The sequence below is a fragment of the Molothrus ater genome, chromosome 2 (assembly GCF_012460135.2).
Source record: "Molothrus ater isolate BHLD 08-10-18 breed brown headed cowbird chromosome 2, BPBGC_Mater_1.1, whole genome shotgun sequence".
Lineage (NCBI taxonomy): Eukaryota > Metazoa > Chordata > Aves > Passeriformes > Icteridae > Molothrus > Molothrus ater.
In genome coordinates this window covers 60,145,384-60,166,993 of record NC_050479.2, presented here as the reverse complement: position 1 = coordinate 60,166,993, position 21,610 = coordinate 60,145,384, and the positions used below count along the sequence as shown (strand labels likewise).

General features: G+C 42.8%; 1 protein-coding gene across 1 annotated transcript in view; it reads right to left on the bottom strand.

Annotated features, from left to right (window-relative positions):
* Positions 1-21,162, bottom strand: part of DGKH (diacylglycerol kinase eta) — a 153,997-nt gene extending 132,835 nt beyond the window's left edge. Inside the window, exons 1-2 of the mRNA XM_036382627.2 lie at positions 21,027-21,162; positions 14,549-14,734 (exon numbers count right to left, since the gene is read on the bottom strand). Coding sequence (XP_036238520.1) covers positions 14,549-14,734; positions 21,027-21,083 — 243 coding nt within the window. The 5' untranslated portion in view covers positions 21,084-21,162. The remainder of the gene's footprint in view (positions 1-14,548; positions 14,735-21,026) is intronic.
* Between the last annotated feature and the right edge of the window lie 448 nt (positions 21,163-21,610).

Below are 21,610 nucleotides of genomic sequence, written 5' to 3'. Positions count from 1 at the left end.
CCAGAAGGCAAGCGGTTCATTTAGGGCTACCAAGGGCACCTCACTGTGGCACTGCTCTCCTCCTCAGAGACACCTACTAGACATTATCAGCTGAAGTGGTAAAGCATGATGCAATAAAAATCATCATCATCATCATCCCCACCACCACACGTAGAGGCACAGTTTTACTGGAAAAGTAGTTGCGAAGTACATGCTGTAAAAAGAAAGGTGAGAGCATCCACTTACACCCCAGAAAGGCTGGTTGTTTCACCAAAGTTGGAGTGCCTCCTTTTGATGAGCAGGCAGAGCACAGATCCTGCCCGAGCACAGATTCCTACACTGCTCCTTTCACCAGAGATCATGACATTCATCCCAGCCAAGAAAGTAGCTGTTGATCAGTGTTCTGCCATATCTGAAAATCATCACTGTGGCCCAGCACCCTAACCTGGTGTTCATTGCAACACAGGCCCTTTGAAGCTATCCAGTTTTTTCAGAAAAGAAAAGCCACAAGAACAGAAAACAACTTCAAACAGCCCACTCATGGCAGGTCCCACGAGACTACTACTCCTTCCCTGTTTGCGTAGCAAATGATTAGGGTAATAAATGTTTTAAAATCAAAACATGTTCTTATCCTCAAAAACATATAAAGCTTAGGACATCATCATTTCACTCCTGAAAGATGGAAAGGGGTAGCTGGATTTTTAAGATAAGCAGTCATGTTTTTCTATTTGTCCTCCAACAGTAGTAATTAGAAATACACTAAATTAATGGAAGTGACCTACCTGAAGAAAACAAGGAAAACAAACAAGGAGTGTCTCAGAAGCTATAGATTGCAGAAAAAGAATGAAAAATTTCAGAGAACAAACACTGCCCTCAAGGCAATAATGTCCCTTTTAAGACCCACCCACAGAATAAAGCCTTTCCTGTAAACACCTCTCTTCCTGGAGAAAAGCTGTCACAAAGCCATTACAACAGGCAATACCTGATATGGAGCTGTACATGGAACTCCCACAGGTCATTTTCCTGAGCAAGCTGCCCCATGGTATTTCTGGGTACACATGTGCAGTGGCCAGAAAAATCTACAGGCACGTAAATCCTGCTGCTTATTTGCTATAAAATTTTGCGAAATTTTTATAGCAAATAAAAATTTGCAAATTTTTAATTTGCTATAAAATTTTGAGCGCAGGCTAGGTGCATACCAAGAACTCTGCACAAAGCACAAAAATCACACTTCTCACCCCTTATTTCTACACCAGAGATACTTTTTATTTCTGTGTGTCTGGTTGTCTGTCTGAAGCAGGGGCTTACATATGAGTGATGCAAGTACTACATCTCTCCTTGCTGACGCACTGAACACCCTCTCTTTCACTAAGCCTACACTTAAGCTTCTGTTGGCTGTGATGACACATGAAGACACCCTTAGAAGCTGTAAGAGCAGTCCTGTTCATTGGCAACATTATGCCCAAAAGACTTAGAGGTCACTGAGACAGACAGTTAGGTTGAGCATTCATTGGGATGTGTACTTCCAGGACTCCAAAACATTGCCCCAAAAAATGTGTTCTTAAATTACTTTCTTGTTTGCAAACAATCCTCTGCCTCTGCTTTGATCTACCTTCAAAATGAAGCTGTTCCACACATTAAATTCCATTTCACCTGCACTGATGAAATGTGCAGAGTGCCCCTCGCATCCTGCACTCTTTTACATTGAAGCTTTTAGGAACGTTAAGCAGATCTTTCCCCATTGTTCAAACCCAGGATGCTGACATTTCAAATCAAACTTTCCTCTATGCAACTTGTGAAAATAACAAAGATAACCTCCCACCAATGCTCAGGCAGCTGCTTGCCTATATGCAATGAACCCAGTACAGGTTGCCAAGAGACTGCAATGATGAGCAGTGTTTTTTCCTGAATACTCTCAAATAAACTTTCAGTATATATCATCTCTGAGCAATAAAACATGCAAGACCACATTCTTGTTTCAGTTTAGAATTCTTTTTATTGCCAATATATAAAAGGACAATTTTATTTTTATCAATTAGGAACATCATAGTATCTCTGTTAAAACTGAGAATAAGCAATTTTCAGATAGCATGTATAGAAATCCCCCCTGAAAGCTGTTCCCTAGAGTAAAAATTAAGCGCAGATTCAATGAAATTTAGGAGGCTCTAAAGAACAGAAAAACTAAGTCTATTATAAGATACTGCTAGTCATTGTCAACCTTTCCATCAAAGAATAGGGCAATTAGAAATTAAAACAAAAGCCACCATTAAACCTTAGGTGTCAGAACATTTTTCCTTATTTGCAACTATCAAGATGAATAATAATTTTATACACTGTGTACTACTTAAAGAACAAAAGCTCTTTTAGATGTGTTTCTAATACAACATTGCATAAATTCTTAGGCCCTAATCATTGATCAAATTTTTCAAGGAAAATTCAGTGCTACCAGCTAACCTTTTTGTCCCTGTGGATACTGCATATTTTTTGTCATATTACTATAAATTTATTTTTGTTTAAATTACACTGCATATCTCTCCAATGAAAGAAAAACACTGAAGTGCTTTTCCATACATGACAAAATTCTGCACACACCAAGAATCAGAGGTTTAGTATTGCTTAACTCCTTGGGGAGAAGAGCTGAAATCACTATTTCTCCATCATCATATGCTGTGGTAAAACTGATGAGTGGTATTAGCAACAACCGACAAAGTTTATGCAGTGAAGGTCAAATAAAATGAAAGATGAAGCTTGGGGTCAAGCAAAAGACAGTCTATCAACTAAAACTGCACAGCTTGAAAAGCTTGATAACCATTTCCATGATAAAAAACTTACCAGAGGGAAAGCATTAAAGTGTAACCAGAACATGAATGACCAAGAAGTCTACATTTTATCAAGTCCTAGTGCCATGCATTTTGTTGCTGCATTTATTTGGGTCTTTTTCTGTGCCATACTCGACTTCTGAGTCATTTGTCACCACCTCTAAGAGGTGAATATCAACCTCCATGGCCAGACACAGTGATGTTGGAAGAATGGTGAAAATGATGTAGGACTGTCCAGGCTCCCTCAACTGTACCTTTGTCAAATCCTAGGTCATCAAATGTGATACAGAATTAAACCAGAAACAAACAAATAAAAAAATAAAAGGGGGCAATTCTTTAAATTCTTACGATTTCCTCTTACAGCATATCCCAGCTTTCCCAAGCCCTGAGTCCCTCTTCAAAATCTAGCTTTCAAATATTAACTAAATCAGCGTACAAACAGTCTCACAGCAAATAAATCACAGCCATAGTAGGGAGACGTTTCAAAAAAAGCAATCAGGACTGGGAGGTTTAATTTAGAGAGAGGAGAAAGACTTTAGACCTCGATAAGGCATGACATAATTCCATGCCATTGATCTGCAATCATATAGCTGTATCTGTAATGCAAACAACAAGTAATTTAGAATGCTCTTAATTAGGTGTAATAAGTGTACACTGGCACATTACTGAATCTATAAATAGACAGCAGCCACATCATCTCACTCCTGCCACATGTTATGAGGTATAGGAGGGAAAAAGAAAGGTACTTTCCTTGTATAAGACCTTTCTTAAATTTGTTTTAGTGGTGGGGTTTTTTGGCGGGAGAGGGGTGTTTGTTGGGTTTTGGGGTTTTTTTTGCTCCTCAAGGTATTTAATCAGGCCTTTAAATACTGACAAATCTTCCCCAGCAGACACAGGTTATCCTCATCAATTGTGTAAAAGGAAGAGAGAATACCTAATTTGTAATAAATCAGGAACCACAGAATATTGATCTGTAAGACATTCAGAGAGACACAGCTCTGGGCAACCAAATGTTGCCTTGAACACCTCCCTGCTCTGAGCATGGGGGTGGGACAGATGACCTCTCAAAGTGTCCTCCAACCCAGATTACCTTTGTGATCCTGTAACATTCGTAAACTTTTTTCTATAAGAAGTCCCTCTCTATAACCTCTCACACTACACACAGTAATTTAAACTGTAGATCAGCTACAAATAACCTTGGGATATACTTCAAAGAAAAGGTATAATCCTTTTTAAGAAAATTCAGCAGAAGCTCATATGCCTCTTGCCCTGGCTATGATTTATGTTTATTTCTTTTTACTCAAATAGAAAAATACAAGATTGCCCTGTCATTTCCAACACCTCACTGTGAGACAACCTCTCAGGGACACAGATTTATCAAAATTTCAAAGGGTAATTTGAAATATGAGCCCTTTGTAAACCTGTTGGCAGCAGATCCCTGGTTGATGAAGGAGTAGAACCCATGATGTTAACTCTTTTTATCTCCTCCCCAGTGGTGCACACAGCAACCAAATATTTCAAATATGGAAAAAAAAATCTTTTTTTACCCTAAACAGTGTAAGCAAACAAAAATATAAAGAATTGGTTTGCATGCACACATACACACAGTAACTACTGGGCTCTAAATACAGTTCTCTATGCAAGAAGTAAGATCATCTGAAGCACACACATGATCACAACTGTGGAAAAATGCAAAGCTTAGGAAGCTAGAATAAAAATTATGTATTTTTTTTTTTACAAAAAAGCTATTCACGGCAGTTGCATTTACCTGGCAACAGCAGGTAACATGAGATAATATACAAAAGCACTTTTAAAGACAGGTCTTTAAACATACAGCTTGACATTTCCAGCACATTTAATAGCTTGCTTTTGACAGGAGCTCGTCAGAAGTTCTGTACTTTAGTAGTATCTTCAGTTCCTTTCAAATGCTGAAGAAGCAGCAGAACAGAGTCTTGCAATGCAGCATGAGCAGCACAGATAGAAAGCTGACAACCCTCTGAAGCCTGAAGGATTTTTTTAATGCCTTTTATAGAATTACCAAGCTGGGCAAGGGAAAAACTTGTCATCTAGTAGACAGGATACACACACAGACCCTAACTTGTGCAACCTGCTTTTAAATTTCTGAAAGATTATTTGCCAGTGGATCGGGGAGACGACCAGCCTAAGCAGCAAACCATCTCAGGTATAAATTTTATCTTACCTGCACATAGTTTTGAGGCACATTTTGGTCAATGTTCTCTCTACAAAATGTTAACCAGTGGACTCTGTACAGGTAAAAGTTCTTTCTTTGCTTCCAGAAGCACCACAGAATCATGTTTATTAGCCCAACATTGATTTATAACCAAATTTTAAAAAACAAACAAACAAACCTACAAAAAAATCCAGGAGTCCACTGAACCACACGAAGAGGTTTTCCTAAATTCTGGTTTCCCCCTATAAAACCCTCATAATGCAAACTTCTAGGTTATATGAAGGTTTGCTTGAACAACTTCACTCAGGGGAAAGAAAATCAAGTTTAATATCAGATAGATGGTTCTGAATGTTATTCCTGGTTTTGTCTGTAATGAGAAGCTGTGCAAATGGGGAAAATATTTTTTACTTCCTTGAAAGTTCAGATTTAATCAGAAACATTGGTTCTTCATCTCACACCCAAGTAAATCACACTAGCTCCCCATGACAGATCTATATCCTCTCTGCATTCATCCCAGGCAGAATCCACGTATTATAAATGCATCATTATATACAATAATAAAAAAAATACTGTTTACACCATGAACACCACTATATCCTTTCAGATTCTTGACTCACAAACCCCCTTTTACCCTTTGTGCTCTCTTTTATTCACTTTAATAGATCTCTGAGACTGAGGCCAATCAATGTTTGTCTAGAGAGTAACTCATGTGAAGCTCCCTGACGCTTCAGGCAAAAAATGACAATAGCTGAAAAATCAGCAAAAAGGGCTGCATTAATTTTCAAGTCAATAGCTCCACAGTGAACCATCTGCTCCCAGGATTGATCAGTGCCACTGAAGGAGGAGGCAGTGAAGGGTGAAACTATTAAAAGAAGCAAACTCATATATCTGCCTCTGCAAGACTCCACACCCAACAAACTTTATGGTCTTTGGCAGTTACTCCCCTTATGGGAACTACTGGGAGAAATCTTGCAGAGGCATAGACTAAAAGGAAAAGGGATGTCACTCCTTCTCTGTTCAAATTCCTGAAGAAACCATGACAGCAGCAGGCAAGAAAGGAGGGAGAGAACACAAAGCAAGATGTCTCTATGGGAGCGTTAAAACAAACACAGAAGTATGTGCCTGTCCTCATGGTCAACAGAGAGTATGCACAGGGAGGAAAGAAGTCTCTGCCTGATGGGCAGCTGGGCTGGCTGGATAGCCATGCTGGTCCTCTCCAACATCCTTAGCTGAACCAGAGCAAGCCACCCTTCTTACAAGCAGAGACACCACTGACCTTCCTCTCACTCCAGAGGATCACAGCAACAGTAAGGACTACCAGCAGTCAAACTGAAGTCATTCAAGCTCAGTTACTAAATTTAAGCAACCACACAACAGGACATAACTGACCAGAGCAGCATGACAGTCCTTTAGAACCACTTAAATCTCTGCAGGCATGAAAAACCTCAGCAGATCTTCCCAGCATGGAACTATGCCAGAAGTGCAAAATGACACTGAGGGCACAGCCAGCTCTCCTCGGCGAGCACGTCTAGAAAGACCCTGGCAAGAGCAGGACACACATCCTCCTGCTGCCCACAGAGGGGCTCCTCTTGCTTGCCACCTGGGAAATATATAGGGAGATTTGCCACCCACAAGCTACTACTCACTTTTAAAACCCTATTCAGGTTGCTAAGTGACAATAAAATAGTGCAATCTCACACAATTTGCAAACCCCAAGCGCTTAAAGGCAAGGAAATGAATTGTCCAGATCATCATAAATCTCATGCTGCCCATCTAATAAACAAGTAAATTCTCATCAAATGTAAAAGCTTGCTGAATTCATTACAATAATGCTAACTCTCCCAAGAGTACAAGCTCAGGTTTTGTTAATGTGCTTTCAGTATCTAAGTGGTGAAATATTCCTAAACAGGGATACTATTCAAACAAAAAACTTAGCTAGAAAAATATTTTTTTTACTCTTTCTTCTTAATTGTGCAATATATCATGATAATTCCTACATGGTAAAAGTTTTTAAAGTCAACTGTGATCTGACTTTATATACAAAATTTTTATGACCCACATCTGACGAGCACTTAAGCACCAGATTAACTTTAAGAAGTAATTAGTCACATAGAATTGTACAGGGTGACTGAAGTGTTTCAGTATGTGCACAAATTCTGTACTAGAATAAATCTCTTAATTCATTTTAAATAGCATCTAATGTGGTTATCTTATTTTTAGCATATCAATGCAATATTTATTTTGGGTCACCATTAAGCTTGTTTGCAGTGATAAATGCAGTGTTTACATTAAGAAAGAAAGAAGCTTCTTTTCAGTATGATATAAAGAATATAATTCATGGATGTCCCCAAGCCAGACTTTTTTTTTCTTTTGGTTTTTTTTTTGTGCCATTGCTAGCAAATTGAGAATCATGTCTTGAATTTAGTATTATACAGCTATGGTCACTGCATGTATTTAGTACCCTGTTCTTAGGTTTTTAAAAGAAGATTTTGGAAAATGCAACTGATTTTTTCAAGGCCAGAGGGGAAAGGATAGAACAGCAATGTAAAAGGTAGCAAATGCAAAGGTGAAAGAAAGAGCTCTCTCACTTAATAAAGGCAAAGTTCAGATACCAAAGTATCAGACCAAACAAAAACACCAAACAAAACTAGCCATGCTGTCAACAACTTCAAGCAATTGTTGACATCATTTCCCCCTACTTTACAAATAATAAAAAAATCTCAAAAATGTAATGGCCGACCAGAACAAAATACTGGCCTTGCGGTTCCCTTTCAAGTAAGCTACCAAAGTGCTCTCACAAGACATCAAACTATGTCTTAATTATCCCGTCAGAGGAAAACAGCCAAAACAGCATGACTACAGAGCATTCTTTTATACCCAAAACTCCATATTCTAAGCATCAATGAATCCACACATTACCTTATTGCTTTGCTAAGATTTTGAGGTCTACAAAATAGATGTATGTTCTTCTGTAGATCCCTTACCAGAAGCATGGCTGGTCAGAGTTCAAAGAAAATGAGAGGAACATTGTTTTAAAAGAAATATATATATATAGTCTTTTGGAGTGTTCCAGAGCAAGAACATTGGTCTAAGCTGCCTTTTATTGTCTTCAGCTAGTCAAGAGAATTTCAACAGTTCCCTCCAGAAAAAGGCTTTGTGATAGCCAAACAGACTTCTCTTTTAATCACTACTTCAAATACAAAACCACTGTAATTCTAGGTATTCTGCTTTAGATATCCAAAGTAATTTGGCTAGTCCAGCTAGTCATCCAGTAGTCATACAGCAGTCATACAACAGTGTTGCATCCTGCATTCTGACGTTGCTGCTGGAAACAATTCAAGATGTTTGCAAATGATCTATATAGCCTTACATGGATAAAGACCCAGCTATAGAATAGTCCTTTCTTGAGCTCTGGCATGGCTGCTCTGTGTCTCCAGGACTCTGCACATGAAGTCCACAAGATAAGGCATCTCTGAAAGGGATTGCCAGTTATCATTTATTCTTGAATAAGTCTCTTTTTTTTACTTCTTAAAAAACAGAAATTCTCCTTAAAGTACAAAATAAACTCAAAGTGTTTCACCCAATCTTTTTCACAGAAAAGCATTCTCCAGCTCCTTAGAACAAAGCAGAAAATAATCAAAATCTTGTATTAAAGATGAAAGTGTGATTATCTTTTTTCCACCTTCACAGCTCACCCAGCTGGCTGGGAGGAAAAAAAGGGTAATTCATGTTATCTCACAGTACAAAATAACATTAATACTTTAAAGATTCCAGAAAAAAAAAAAAAACACAAAACAAAACACACTACAGAAACAAACACCAAAAAAACCCACAAAAGCAACATTCTTTGAAGACCTGCTTGCAAATACCTACAGTAAAATGTTACAAGCTCCTCGTTTCTTGTACTTAGCTAGCAATTTAAGCTTTGCCAATGCATGCATCACTAAAATGCCTTAGCAGATTTCATTTCAGTTTTATACAAACATGTGTCAGAATTTGGAGTGGTAATGACCACTGTGCCCTAAATAGTGTAACTCTTTCCATTCTAACCCTGCTTACTTCTACATAGTGTGTTCAGTCATTTTTAACTTCCCCAAACTATCATGTCTTTGCCTGAAAATTTCCTTTAATGGACTCTATTTTGAAAGCTTATGTAGACACACAGCAATTATGAGAAGCAACAAATATTGCACACATTTAATGATAGAAACTGGTTTGCTTTGTCCAGGCATACTCTAAAACAGAATAATATATTTATATTGATATCCATATCAAAACTTAAATATATTGCCCTGTGCATACATATGTGTGTTGCACATATCAGGAATATACATTAATGAATAGTTCACTTTAAAAATAGGTTTAAGTCCCCAGGATGTGGTGAGAGAAACAAATTTGCCAGATTTTACAACAGTTGCGGGAAAAAAAAATTGCTGAGATATTTTACTAAAGATGGACATACAGTACATAAATTTAATTGCAGAATGAAAATAATGGAAAACACGAATACTGAAGACAGATATCCTGTAGCACCCTTCAGTCTGTTCTGTGAACACTACCAGGTGCCAAGAACTTGAGGACGATTGCTGTGCACTTCCTCGCTAGTGACACTATTCATATCACTGCAGTTGCAGACTACATTACAAACTACAGCGCATTTTGAAGCTGTGCAGAGTCACACAATCCTAATGTATATAAAGGATCTCCACTGGGCTAAACTTTGCTACCATGGCATTTTCCTGAGAACTTCTGGTGCATTAAAAAAATCATGTTTCCTTAACCAGAAAGGAATGAACTACTACTTAGTTGAGTAAATTGGGAACCATTGAAACAAGGAAAAACAGATCACATTGCAAAGAATGATGCTCATGCATTTCAACACTGGTATCACTCACAGCACTTTACATTTAGGTGAATTAACAAGCTATCGCAAACTGAGAGAAATGTATACCAGAAACAAACAGGAAGTGACTGCTGGGACTTGGCACTGTCAAATGTCACCATATGGAAAAGGTTAGAAACTTTTTGAAGGCTCAGTTCCTAAATGGATGGTGTGAAGGCAAATAAAACCACATTGGAGAATTTAATTAATTTACTTTTATTACTCCATAATGATTTAAGATCTCAAAAAATATATGTTAATAACTCAGATAAGAAAATTCAAGTAATAACTCTTGCCATTTAACTAAACAACACTGTATTATCTCCACTAATTATAACGCAGTCTTGCTTCACAATATCTGCCATGTTAGAGCAATTTCATTACTAACAAAAACCACTGGGGGTGAAGGAGAGGAAGAAAGCTTTATCCCACATACCTTACAAGTGTATTTATCTTACTCAATACACCACATTTTCTTGCATTTCCTAAATTGTACTTTCTGCTCCAGAATGTCTGCTTCACACAAAAATAAACACAGGCCAGAAACTTAATGCAGATTTGAGAGCAAACCACATATCCAACAGAGGTTTTGCATTAACTGGATGTGGAGCCATTAAAATAGAAAGCTAGGTCAGTGATAAAAGTGCTACTCTTCATATGCAGTTTTTTATAGAGTACTCAAGACAAGAGTGGGAGCTGTAACTGTGCTCATCTAACAACTATACTTCCAAGTACCCAGGGATCGTTTCATTTATTAATCTTCTGCTGATCCTCAAGGTGAGGAGAATTCAAAGAGAAAAAGTGTGAGCTCTAATTTGAACTTCCCCTTCTCAACACATTTCTGCTATAAAGAACAGAAGAAAGGCCATCTTTTTAAGGAATGTGCTTTGCACTACAGCAATTAACTTTAAAGCAACTAGAAGCCAGCTGATGACAGGCAGTTTTCAGGCTGTAGCCCCAAGAACTGAAGTCATCTGTTTAAGGAAGGCACTGACTCTGCCTGTCTTAACCAACATCTTAAAATGAAGAAGCCAAATTTAACACACACATGGAGAACTTTCCATTACTTCAATCTCCAATGTAACCCCTGCTTGTAACCCAGCATCATCATATATACTACTTCCAAACTGTCTGACTACAGTTTTCCAAAGTTACCAAAAATCCAAAATGTATATTCTTAAAATGTTTGTTGGTTTTGTTGTTTTTTTTTACCAAGACATGTTTTATGAGCTAAATATTCAAGTCATTCAAAATGGGGGGGAGGGATAAGTAGACATTACAAAACCAAAACCTGTTTCCATTAGGGATTTTGGCTCAAAAGTGCTCAAACTTCACAATGTACCTGTCACTTATTATTAACTAGTGCTTCCTCCATGGAACACATACAAACTCCACAGATGCAAAAGGTTCCAGGATGACATTTAAAGATACTGGCTTTAATCTCACAGAAGTCCTAATCAGTTTTGGTCCTGATTTCCCTAAAGGTACCTACTGCTACAGTGTCACTCTACAGCCAAGTATGGGGCTTTAGCAAACAGCTCCTAGTGACAAACAACATGTTGGCCTAAAGAATAGTCCTTTAGTCCTTTACACCACTACTTGTTCCCTCCTCCTCAAGTTGGCAGACACAAACACATGTTGATCTTCAAGTTTTCTGTTTGGGGTAATTAATAATGGCCACATTTTGACACAGATATGCTTTAAAGTTTTGTAAAAATTTAAGAGATAGATATGCATAAACTAAAATTGCACCCATAGCAGAAGTTACAATGATGTCCAGCCGCATCACCAAACTGTTTTTCTTAGCAACTGACTGTAAAAGTAGTTCCACTGAAATCAAGCTAACAGCTTGCCAAGGAAGTTGCTCTCCAGTGCAGGTAAGCTATGGCAAAACTGGACAACAGTCTTCTAAATAGGACTGTGAACCAATCATTAGCGTATCACAACCAAGCAATAAACTTTGGTGTAATTACATCTGCCAATACAGTACTCCTGCTTTTCATCTTCTCATTCTCTTATACACCCTCTGCCCTCAGTTAAATAATTAATTGGTTTTATTTAGGAAGAAAAGAGCAAAGAGTAAAAATTGTCTTTGAGAACTACAGATGTTAGAAGTTTTTAGGCTTCTGTTTGTGCTAGTGAAAGGGGTTTGTTCTTGTACGTATATTTCCTAAATCTTGTTATACACACATTAAAAAAATCCACTCCTGAGTGATTCTGTCTGCAAAGTATCACCATATGGTAGCTTTCACAAATGATCAACTGTACCAAAACATCTAAAAATAACATCTTCCTTAAGTAAAACAAAAACAATTACCAGTGGAGACTTTTGGGTATAGTTCTGAGCTAAGGAATCGATACCACATCACTGAAATGCTTCAAGTAAGTAAATAAGCAACCTCTGGAGAAAAATAGCACAGTCCTAAATGGCCCACAAGCATCAATGATAAATGTAATATACATGCTTTGGGTTCTTTCAAAAGTCTATTCTTAGATGTAAGACAAACCCAATCCATTTAATTAAAACCTTAGCTTACAAACACATTCACCAAGTAAGTGAAGCTTAACAAATCTAATTTGAATGAAAGGGACTAGCTGGGTAAAAGAGCAGCTCCCTGATGTTCCTTGCTCTAGTGGTTTCATGTAACCACTGATCACCAACTACTACAACAGCAAACATACAACACCCTTAAACTAAATGGGAGTTGTCTGTCTAAATATAGCTACTTTTAAATAATGCATTGTGAGTTATAAAATAAAGTGCTACTGAATTATTTAACATGGGTCTCATCTTTAACAATGACATATCACTTTTAATTAAATTGAAAGGAAGATGTTTATATGTGGAGTTGCATATTATTGTAAATTGCAACCAGTAAAGCAACGTTTTAACTCCAATTATGTCAGCAGTCAGTTTTTCCTATATATATCTGATTCACAGAAATAGAACTGGGACTCAAGCTAAGATAAGCAAAGGCAAGACTTGCAGAGCTGTCTTAGATCTTCAGACGATCTCAGCTCAGCATTCATTCACAACCTTCAGACACAGAATATCCCACCCATCTGTAACAGTTGGCAAGAATTGGCTGGGATCTCAATCTCACCAATCTGTGTTGACAACATTCATAATAGGCACGTTTTCCTTATGCAAGTATCAACCTCTTTGAGAGCAAACACTCAAATGCATTTAATACCACTACAGGTAATAAAGGCATCGTACTCTGTAACTTTTAAAATGTTCTGAAGACACAAAAGGGTGTTAAAGCTGAAAGTTTGTGTAGAACTACGTTTCCAACACAATGCAACAGTTGCATATTATTTACTATAGTAACCTTTCAGCCAGGCCTAACATCTGTAAATGCAAAATTAACATTTAGCAACAAAATGGAACGACACATCTTGTTTAGGAGGTTTCAGGAAAAAACTGCCTTCCACCTCACATAACAGAGCAACATTACTGTTTAACAATCACTGTTTAAAGGTGGCTGCCTTTTGCACATAGTGCATGGAGCAAAAGCCCAAGGGAAGAACAGCGCCAACCGGACCGGACTTCACTAACTACTAACTTTAATGGGTGCTCTGTAGAGGAAACAACACCACGTGACCTATTGTGTAGAAATCAAACCCTAAGTGTGATCAGTTCAGGCCTGCATGGAGTCACTTTGCCCCTCAAAACAGACACTTCCCAGAAAAGCCCTGATCTTCATGTTATTGCATCAATAAGCTCTCCCCAAGGTGGGTTTTGTGCAGATCCCATCACTGACTGTGGACCACGCTTTGTAGAAAGTCATGGGATCCTTCTACACAGCAAGTCTGTTTCATGATGTTTATGCTTTCAAATGCCTGCTTGTTGATTTTACAAGGGGGGAAAAAACTAAATAAACACACCATCCATGAAAAAAGTTAATTCCACTGGGACAACTTCGGCAGCCCGAGACAGCCAAAAAAACTGCATTAACCTAAAATTTTGACAGCCGCTATACGCATCCAGTGTCACGAGCGAGGATGTATAGAAGTTTACTTCTCTTTCCGCGAGGTGCCTTTCAAAGTGGAAGCCGCCTTTCCCTCCTTGGCGGCACTCCCGAAGAGGAGCCCGACGTGCCACCGCGGGCTCGGTGCCTGCCGCTCTGGCGGGGCGCACGGCAGCGGTCCCCGGGACCGGCGGTGAACTAAAAAGGGTGGGCGGCGGGTATGGAAAGTGGCGGGGAAGGGCTCGCTGAGCCAGCCCACCCGCGCCGCAGGGTGGCAGGGCGGGATCCCCGCGGCAGCGGTGCCCGCCGCCGAGGAAGAGGAGCCGGAGGGAAGGAGGGAGGGAGGGAAGGAGGGAGGCAGCCCGCCGCTTCCCCCACACCCAGGACGCCCGGCAGGGCAGGGCGGCTGCCGGGGCAGGCAGCTTCCCCTCCGGCCAAGCGGAGCGCCGCAGCCCCGGGGGGCTCTTCCTGCCAGCCGGGGACAGATGTGGACGCAACAGCTGGACGGGGAGGAGGGGAGAGGAAAGGAAGGAAGAGGCACGGTTGTCTCACAAACCTCCCCCCCCGCCAAGCCCCCGCCGCCGCTCCTGGGGATGCGGGCGGGATGCAGCGGCCGTCCCCAGCTCCGGGTTAGCCCCGCTTGGCGATAGGGATGGACGAACCGGCCGTGAAAGCGGCGGGGCTGGCCGGCTCCTGCCCCCCTTACCTTGCTGCGGATCTGGCCCGAGGTGGACACTTTCCGGATGAGTTTCTGGGGGCCCTCGTGCTCCCCTTCGCTGTCCGACGACTCGTCCGCCGGCCCCGCCGCCGCCGCCGGGGCTTGGGGCTGGGGCTGCAGCGGGATCCCGGCGCCGCTCATCCCCGACTCGGCCCCGGCCATCTTCCCGGACTCCTACCGAGAGAAAGCACACGAGCCCGGCTCAGCCAGGGCAGCCGCTGCCGCTCCCCTCCCCGGGGAGGAGGAGGAGGAGGAGGCGGCGCGGGAGGGTGGGGAAAGAGGCGGTGCGGGGGGGCGGGACAGGGGAGGTGGCGGCCGCGGCTCTGGCGGAGCGGAGCGGAGCGGGGCCGCCCGCCCGGCCGCCATCTTCCGCCGCCCCCTCCCACAGGCAGGGGCCGCGGGCCGCGCCGCCCGCCCCCTCCCGCTCCTAGCGACCGGGGCACGGCCACCCGCCGGCGGGCGGAGCTGGGAGGACGGGCCCGGCCCCCTGCGCCCCTGCCGACCGGGAGCGGCCCGGGGCGGCCGCCGGCTGCAGGGGGCGCCGGTGCCGGTGCCGGGCGGGCCGCTCCCGGCAGGACGGTGCCCGCCCGCAGGTGAGAGCCGGGGCCAATCCGGCCGGAGAAACAAGCGACGGAGAGCGGGAAGGGCGCCCGGCGCTCCCGCACCTGCCCGGGTTTCCTGGAGTGTCCCGGCTGCCCGGGAGGTGGGGCCGGCACCGGAGCGAGCACCGCCCGCCCCGCCGGGCACCCCCGTGCGCTCTGTGCCGCCCGGTGACACTCGGAGGGCGGCAGTGCCGAGTTCCGAGCGCAATGAGGGCGAAAGCGGGCGGGTGCCGTGCCAAGCCCTTGCCCCGTCCCGGCCGAAGGCTGTGCCGCTCTCCCTTGGGAGCGCAGGATGTCTCTTCGGGACTTGGACGGACGGCATCTGATGCGATGGGCTCCTTATCTGTATGCTATTCCTCCAGCCAGTCAACCCCGTGGTAACTATCCATCAGCGCCAAAGCCTTGGACAGTTTTAGTAAATGCATCTATTGCTTTCCAGTGATTTTCTCATAATAGCTTAATTTTCTTGTTATTCTGTTCATTTTTGTCTTTGTGAAAGAGCAGCCCTTACTTCTGGGGAAAGAAAGGGTCAGTTTTCCTTTTTCATCTCAGATCTGGCAGCTCGCACAATCTCGAAATGTCACCACATGTTCTGAATTGTGGGACTTTGAAATTATTGTGGCTTGTATGTAGTCAGTGTTCAAAATAAGTGTTTAAATCACAGCAATACTAAATAAAACACACAAATCCTAGCTGCATGGGCCGGATTAAGCATAAGAAAGCAATCAATGTTTGTGGTTTCTATATTCCCACAATTCTATTTATATTTCCAGAAAGGGAACTAACATCTCTTAACATGCTAATATAATGCCGCAGTACCTAAATACAAAGCATTTAATGAGGAAAAGTAAACAACTGTACAACCTATTCTACACTGCAGACACCTTGCCACAGTCTGAATTTCAAAGAGTCCAGAGTTTTTATAGTCCAGCCCATTTCTTTTATTGGGGTTTTTATTTCTAGTAGTGTAGGGGAAAGCAATATTTCCATGAAGCCTTGGAGTTCTTGTGGCTTAGTTCTGTGTTACTGGCAGCAGGTACTTCAAATGCAATTCTACTACCCACCTCCACATAGGACCAATTGTGGAGGTTATATTTTAAAAAATAACAAAAGTAACATTTAAAAATTCAAAATATCTATTTTAAGGATTCAGAAGTTCTATTTTAAAGGCATTTTGATCAATTTACCTACATGCCCTATCAAAGTATTAATAAGGCCTAAATCCTATCATTAATACCTCATCTCAAAATGATTGTGAAAATAAGGATTAATTCTGTCTTATCTCACTCTTCACCGGAGAAGGAGTTCTCCATTTTTTCAAAACATGGGATCAAACTTGACCAGATGCAAGTATGCATTGCTCTCAGTAGATAAGTTTAGGGCACAGCTAGGAAGAAAGATAGTAAAAGCAATGTTTATGGACACTGTGTCTTTCCACCGTCCTTTCTTCCTCTTCACCATCTGAATTTTGGGAATAGCAGATTATGCCAGAACATGTCTCACTGCAATTCCTTAATTCTTTTGAAGGTAAATGTCACTTGAATATTGCAAGGGGACAACAAGATATAGTTTCCTAACATATTGCACATAATAGTAACTGTGATTTGAGAAACATTTGGTGCTGACAGAATACAAGCAAGACTGGCTACATTTAATTCAACTGAATTAAATAGTGCTGGCTGAACAATAGTAGTTACTGTAAGAATAAATACATGTCTTCAACTTCTGTTCATTTTTAGAGCTTAACTATGAGCACTAGTAGCTGCACCATGCAGAGGGCACCATGCATCTTCACCTGGGCTACCTCAGTGTGCTCTTCCTCACTCCTGACTATCCAAACAGAGAAGTGTGGTTACCAGGAAAGAAAGCATTTAGCCTTTCACTTCCAAGCAAGTCTCTTTCATCATGTCTTGGTAAACTTCAGAGTGCTATGAAAGAAACAAAAAGTACTAGGAATGTTCTCTCAGGTTACTTAATGTGAAGACTTTAGTAGCAATAACCTAAGTCTGCAAATGATAGGAAATGTCCCACGAGAACACTTCAACAAGAATATGAGAACATGGTTTCTGTGAAGCACATAGTGGATTCTGTGAAGTTACAGGCTCTAACGTCTCCAGTTGTTTAATGCGTACAGAGTTCTCCAAAATGAGAAACCAAGTGTTAAGCATTGTTGAAAATATAAAAGTTACTCACATTAGCATAGAGGTTTTTTTCTACAAATATACACGTTGCTGAGGCACAAAGACAGTTTTAAAGATATCACTATTTCTGCTTGTTCTTCTTTTCAAAGGTGTTAATAGATAATCAGGGTCCAGTTCCAGCCTTTATCCAGATAAAGCTGCCTAAGGTGGCAATGAAGTTCGCCTCAAAAAGGACTTGCAATTTGACTTCTTTTCCTTCATGTCACAGCTGGCTTTCTCCCAGGTGGTCCATGTCAGACTCAATATGTGAAATATTGGATAGCACCTTTCAGCCCCGTGACCACAACTACAAATACTCTGGCACAAATGGTACCACTGGACTTCTGCAAGTTGGGCTCTTGAACAATGTGGGACTCTATGCAGCCATTAAAAACACATACAGTATTTGCACATGCTCTGTCTTTCACTTAACAGTTTCACACTTCTTAGCAATGACTTTAAATTTCCTAACTGAAGCAAGGGAGTAAAAAGCATAAAGGTTGGTGTTTAAAGGAAGATACTCAAACAACAAAAAATAGCTCTGCTGACATCATTTGTGCTACAGCAATTAATATCAGCTGATAAACTGCCCTTTATGTAATACATACATATTTACACTGTGATATTGTATACATTTAATATACATATATACACTGTGAGAACATTTTGACTCAACCACATTGAGTCCTAATAGGACGTGTGTCATAAAATGCATATGCAATATAGAAAAAATCTAAATACACATTGCATTCTAGCTGCACTGAAGATTATAGTTTATAATACAGATTACTGCACTATTTGATTTCAGCCCTAAACCCCCTTTGTAACAAGCATTTTCACATTCTTTTTTTCCAAGTCACTTTGGCATCTATAAACTAAAGGGTAATGCTTTTCTATTCTTCATCTCAGAAAGTTTTTCTGAGGGAATTTGAATCAATAGTGTGTCAGGTTAACAATTCATTATTCACCATGTTGAAAAGATTTTATTGAATCTTTCCTAATTTTGGTGGTTAGTGGTAGCCACGGTTTTTAACTGGGCTTCCCACTCTGAACAAGTTTATTTCAGACCTGCCTGTCTGAACTCCCTCTGCAGATCAAATTAGTGATACTATTCTTTCTTGACTTCCTTACTTAGAAAAGAGGAAGCCAAAATATAACAACATGTATCCATACCACTGTTAAAGAAAGTAACTGCATCACTTGTGGCTGGTTTGGGATTAGACAAGGGAATTCCGTAACCTGTAGGTTACAAAATTAAGGAAACTACTAAACTGTGTTGTATGCTTCAAAATAAAAAGGTCCAAACCAGGGCAGGTAATAAAAGTAAACAGATGCTTTTTGAATGTGTTAGGACTTATATATGCATTTCAAAAGTAAGGTAAAGCCAAGACTCAGGTCTCATATAACATATGAAAATTGTGTCCAGAGCTTTGTGAGTCATGTGTTACGCACATTTTAACTACAAAGCCACCAAACCTCCCTTGCAAGAATGCAGGGTGCGCCTTACATTTTAAGTCACGTCTGCTTAGCTCCATCATGGGGTCTTACAACTCTTACTGGATTCAGGAAGAGCTTTTCAATTAAAAAGTGTAGGTGCGAGTTAAGAAAAGGTCTTTATAGAAATTTGAAGTAGTACACAGACAAGTCCAACCCTGACTGGTAAAAGGACTTCTCGCTTCATTTAATGTCTATAACTTATTTCTCAGAATAGCTACAGGAAGAGCATTTCCCAATAATCAGAAATTTGCATAGGTTATTAACTTGCACAGATTCAAAACCTGCAAAAAATAGTTTTCCCTATCTTACTACTCTTTGTTTCATGTTTTAAGAGCAGGGGAGAGAGTATACTATGTTTTCCCTTTCATCATTCAGGTCTTCACCTGAATCTCCCTTTGCCCCCATTATCATAAAAAGCCTGCTTATGAGCAGATGGAAAGAACAATGTGGCTCTTGCCACAAAGACCATGTATTTTACCAGCAGGTTACCAGGTAAAGGATTGAGTGGATTAGCTGAAATTAGAGTCTTGTAACGGAAATCAGTGCAGTGGTTAACCTTAAAACTGCATTTATGGATGTACTCTCTAACAAATGCAGCAATGAAAAGATAAACATGACCCAAATCCTGGCCCTTACTGGGGGAGGGGGAAATGGAGAAAAAAAAAGATGTGCTCCTTGTTTATCTAAGCCATGCGCACAGAAGGAAACGGGCTTGGATGCTTCAGCCAGGACTCTGCATTTCCAAGCGGAGAGGGGCTGCAATCCATCTGCCTCCCGAGTTTCAGCTGAGTTTTGGATGACGGCAGCAATTTAAATGTCACTGTTTAATAGGATAACGCATTCGCAGGAATTGACTTCGCTGCCTTCCTCCCACGATGTCTTCATCTCTCCAGGCAAAAATCTCGGGTTTCCCTTGCCTGATCCTTTCAATGTCAGCCCCATGTTACCGGAACACACATACAGCTGTTTTCCCTATCACAGCTGCATCTCCGGCAACAGTTTCAGGGCTTGAGGACTGCAGAGGGCAGCGAAGGGGGATGTTCAACTTAATAACAAATACTAGGACAGTAAAAATATATTTGTAAGGGCTGCAAATCCTAACAAGGAAGGGAGTGAACTTAGTTCATTGTGGGTATCTCCAGGGTTCCGCTGCTGCTTTCCTGAGGGTGCACACACCAAGCCACGCAGAGAATGGGTCTCCCCCATTTTCTCTTTAAAACTGGGTTTACGAGTAAAAACTGGACCAACAAAACGAGTTAGCAAAACATGGTACAGCCATCTAAAGGGGAGCTTGGCAGTGGCACAGGTCCATTCTTCATGTTGCCTCACCAAGTTCAGGGCCAGAGGCAGCCTAGCCTTGACCTCTTAGATAGCCTGAAATCTCCCAAGCAACTACCCAAAGCCTATTTTTGGCCCTCCCTGCCTGATGTGTGTGTGCTTGCACAATGGAGAAAAGCCCAGGAGCGGGACGAGACTGCCCTGAAAAGGGAAATCTGATTTTATCGCCTGCTGAGGATGCCGGTGACATGATTTCCTTTGGTTGGAAGGAGGGTCTTCCAGTTCCTTAAACAAACCGCAAAGGCACCTCACAGCAGCTTTCCTCCTGGCCAGTTTGAGCACTCCCCTGCCTTCCTAGCTGCCCAAAGGCACGCACTTTCCCCACACAGCGGGGTGACAGCAGGGTACCCCCAGCCCCGTCCCGCTTGCCGCTGCGATGGGAACAATTCCCAGCCTAGCTCCAGTAGAAGAAGGGAGGGAAAGTGTGCGTCTCTTTCTGAAAGCTGCCTCCCAACGCTGCTTTTGCTGTGCTAAGAGGAGTTTAACGGTGTCAACATCCAACCCACCCCCCCCGGCAAAGTTGAAGGCAAGGCTCTCGGTGCTAATCCCAGGCTTTCCACCCGGGCAGTGAAACTCAGAAAGGGCAACGAACTCCCCGTCTCCCAGAGGGACGAGCTCGTCAGCAAATGGCCAGACACGGCGGGGGCGAAAGGCTCCCACCCCCCCGCTCCCCGCGGGGAGGGGACGAGCGCCGGCGGCAGGGCTCTGGCGTGGAGCGGGGTCGGAAGAAGGGAAGGGGGGGGCTGGAGGGCACAGATAAGGATGATAGCCCGACCCCCCGGCTGAACAATACAGGCAGGAAAAAGGGTAGGAAACGCCTGTGCAACGGCATGGCACGCATGTACCTACCAGCTCCTCCCAGGCGGGGCTGCGGGCGCTATAGGAAGGGTACTCATGCTCCTCCATCACCCCGCAGCAGGTCCCCAACCTCCGCGGGGAGAGCGCCGACGGGCAGCGGAGCTGGGTCCGCCGGGCTTCGCCTCCCTCACGCCGCTGCCGCTGCTCCGGCTGGCAGCGCTTCCCCGGCGCCGCTCGTCCTCCCCCCACCCCGGCCCCGCTCCTCCCTTTTCTCCCCCGGCTATGTCCAGGCCCCCTCCTCCCTCCCCGCCCGGCTCCTTTCCCTCCCACGGCCACCGGGCTCAGCCCCGGCTCCCGGGGGAGCCGGCCTGCAGCTGCCGCGCCGCTCACATCATCGCCGCCCCCCGCCCGCCCGCCGCGCTGTCCCAGCCGCCCGCACGCCCGGCCCCCTCCCGCCCGGGAAGCCCGGCGGATCACGGGCAAATCGCCTTGGGCGTAAGCCGGTTTAGGGCCGCTCCCGCTGCCGGCGTCGCGGCGGGGCCGGCGGGCGAGGCTGCGCCCCGCGGCGAGGGCAGAAAGCTCCTCGGTGCGCCGGGAGCCGCTCCTGCCCCGCGGGACACGCCGCCTCCCCGGCC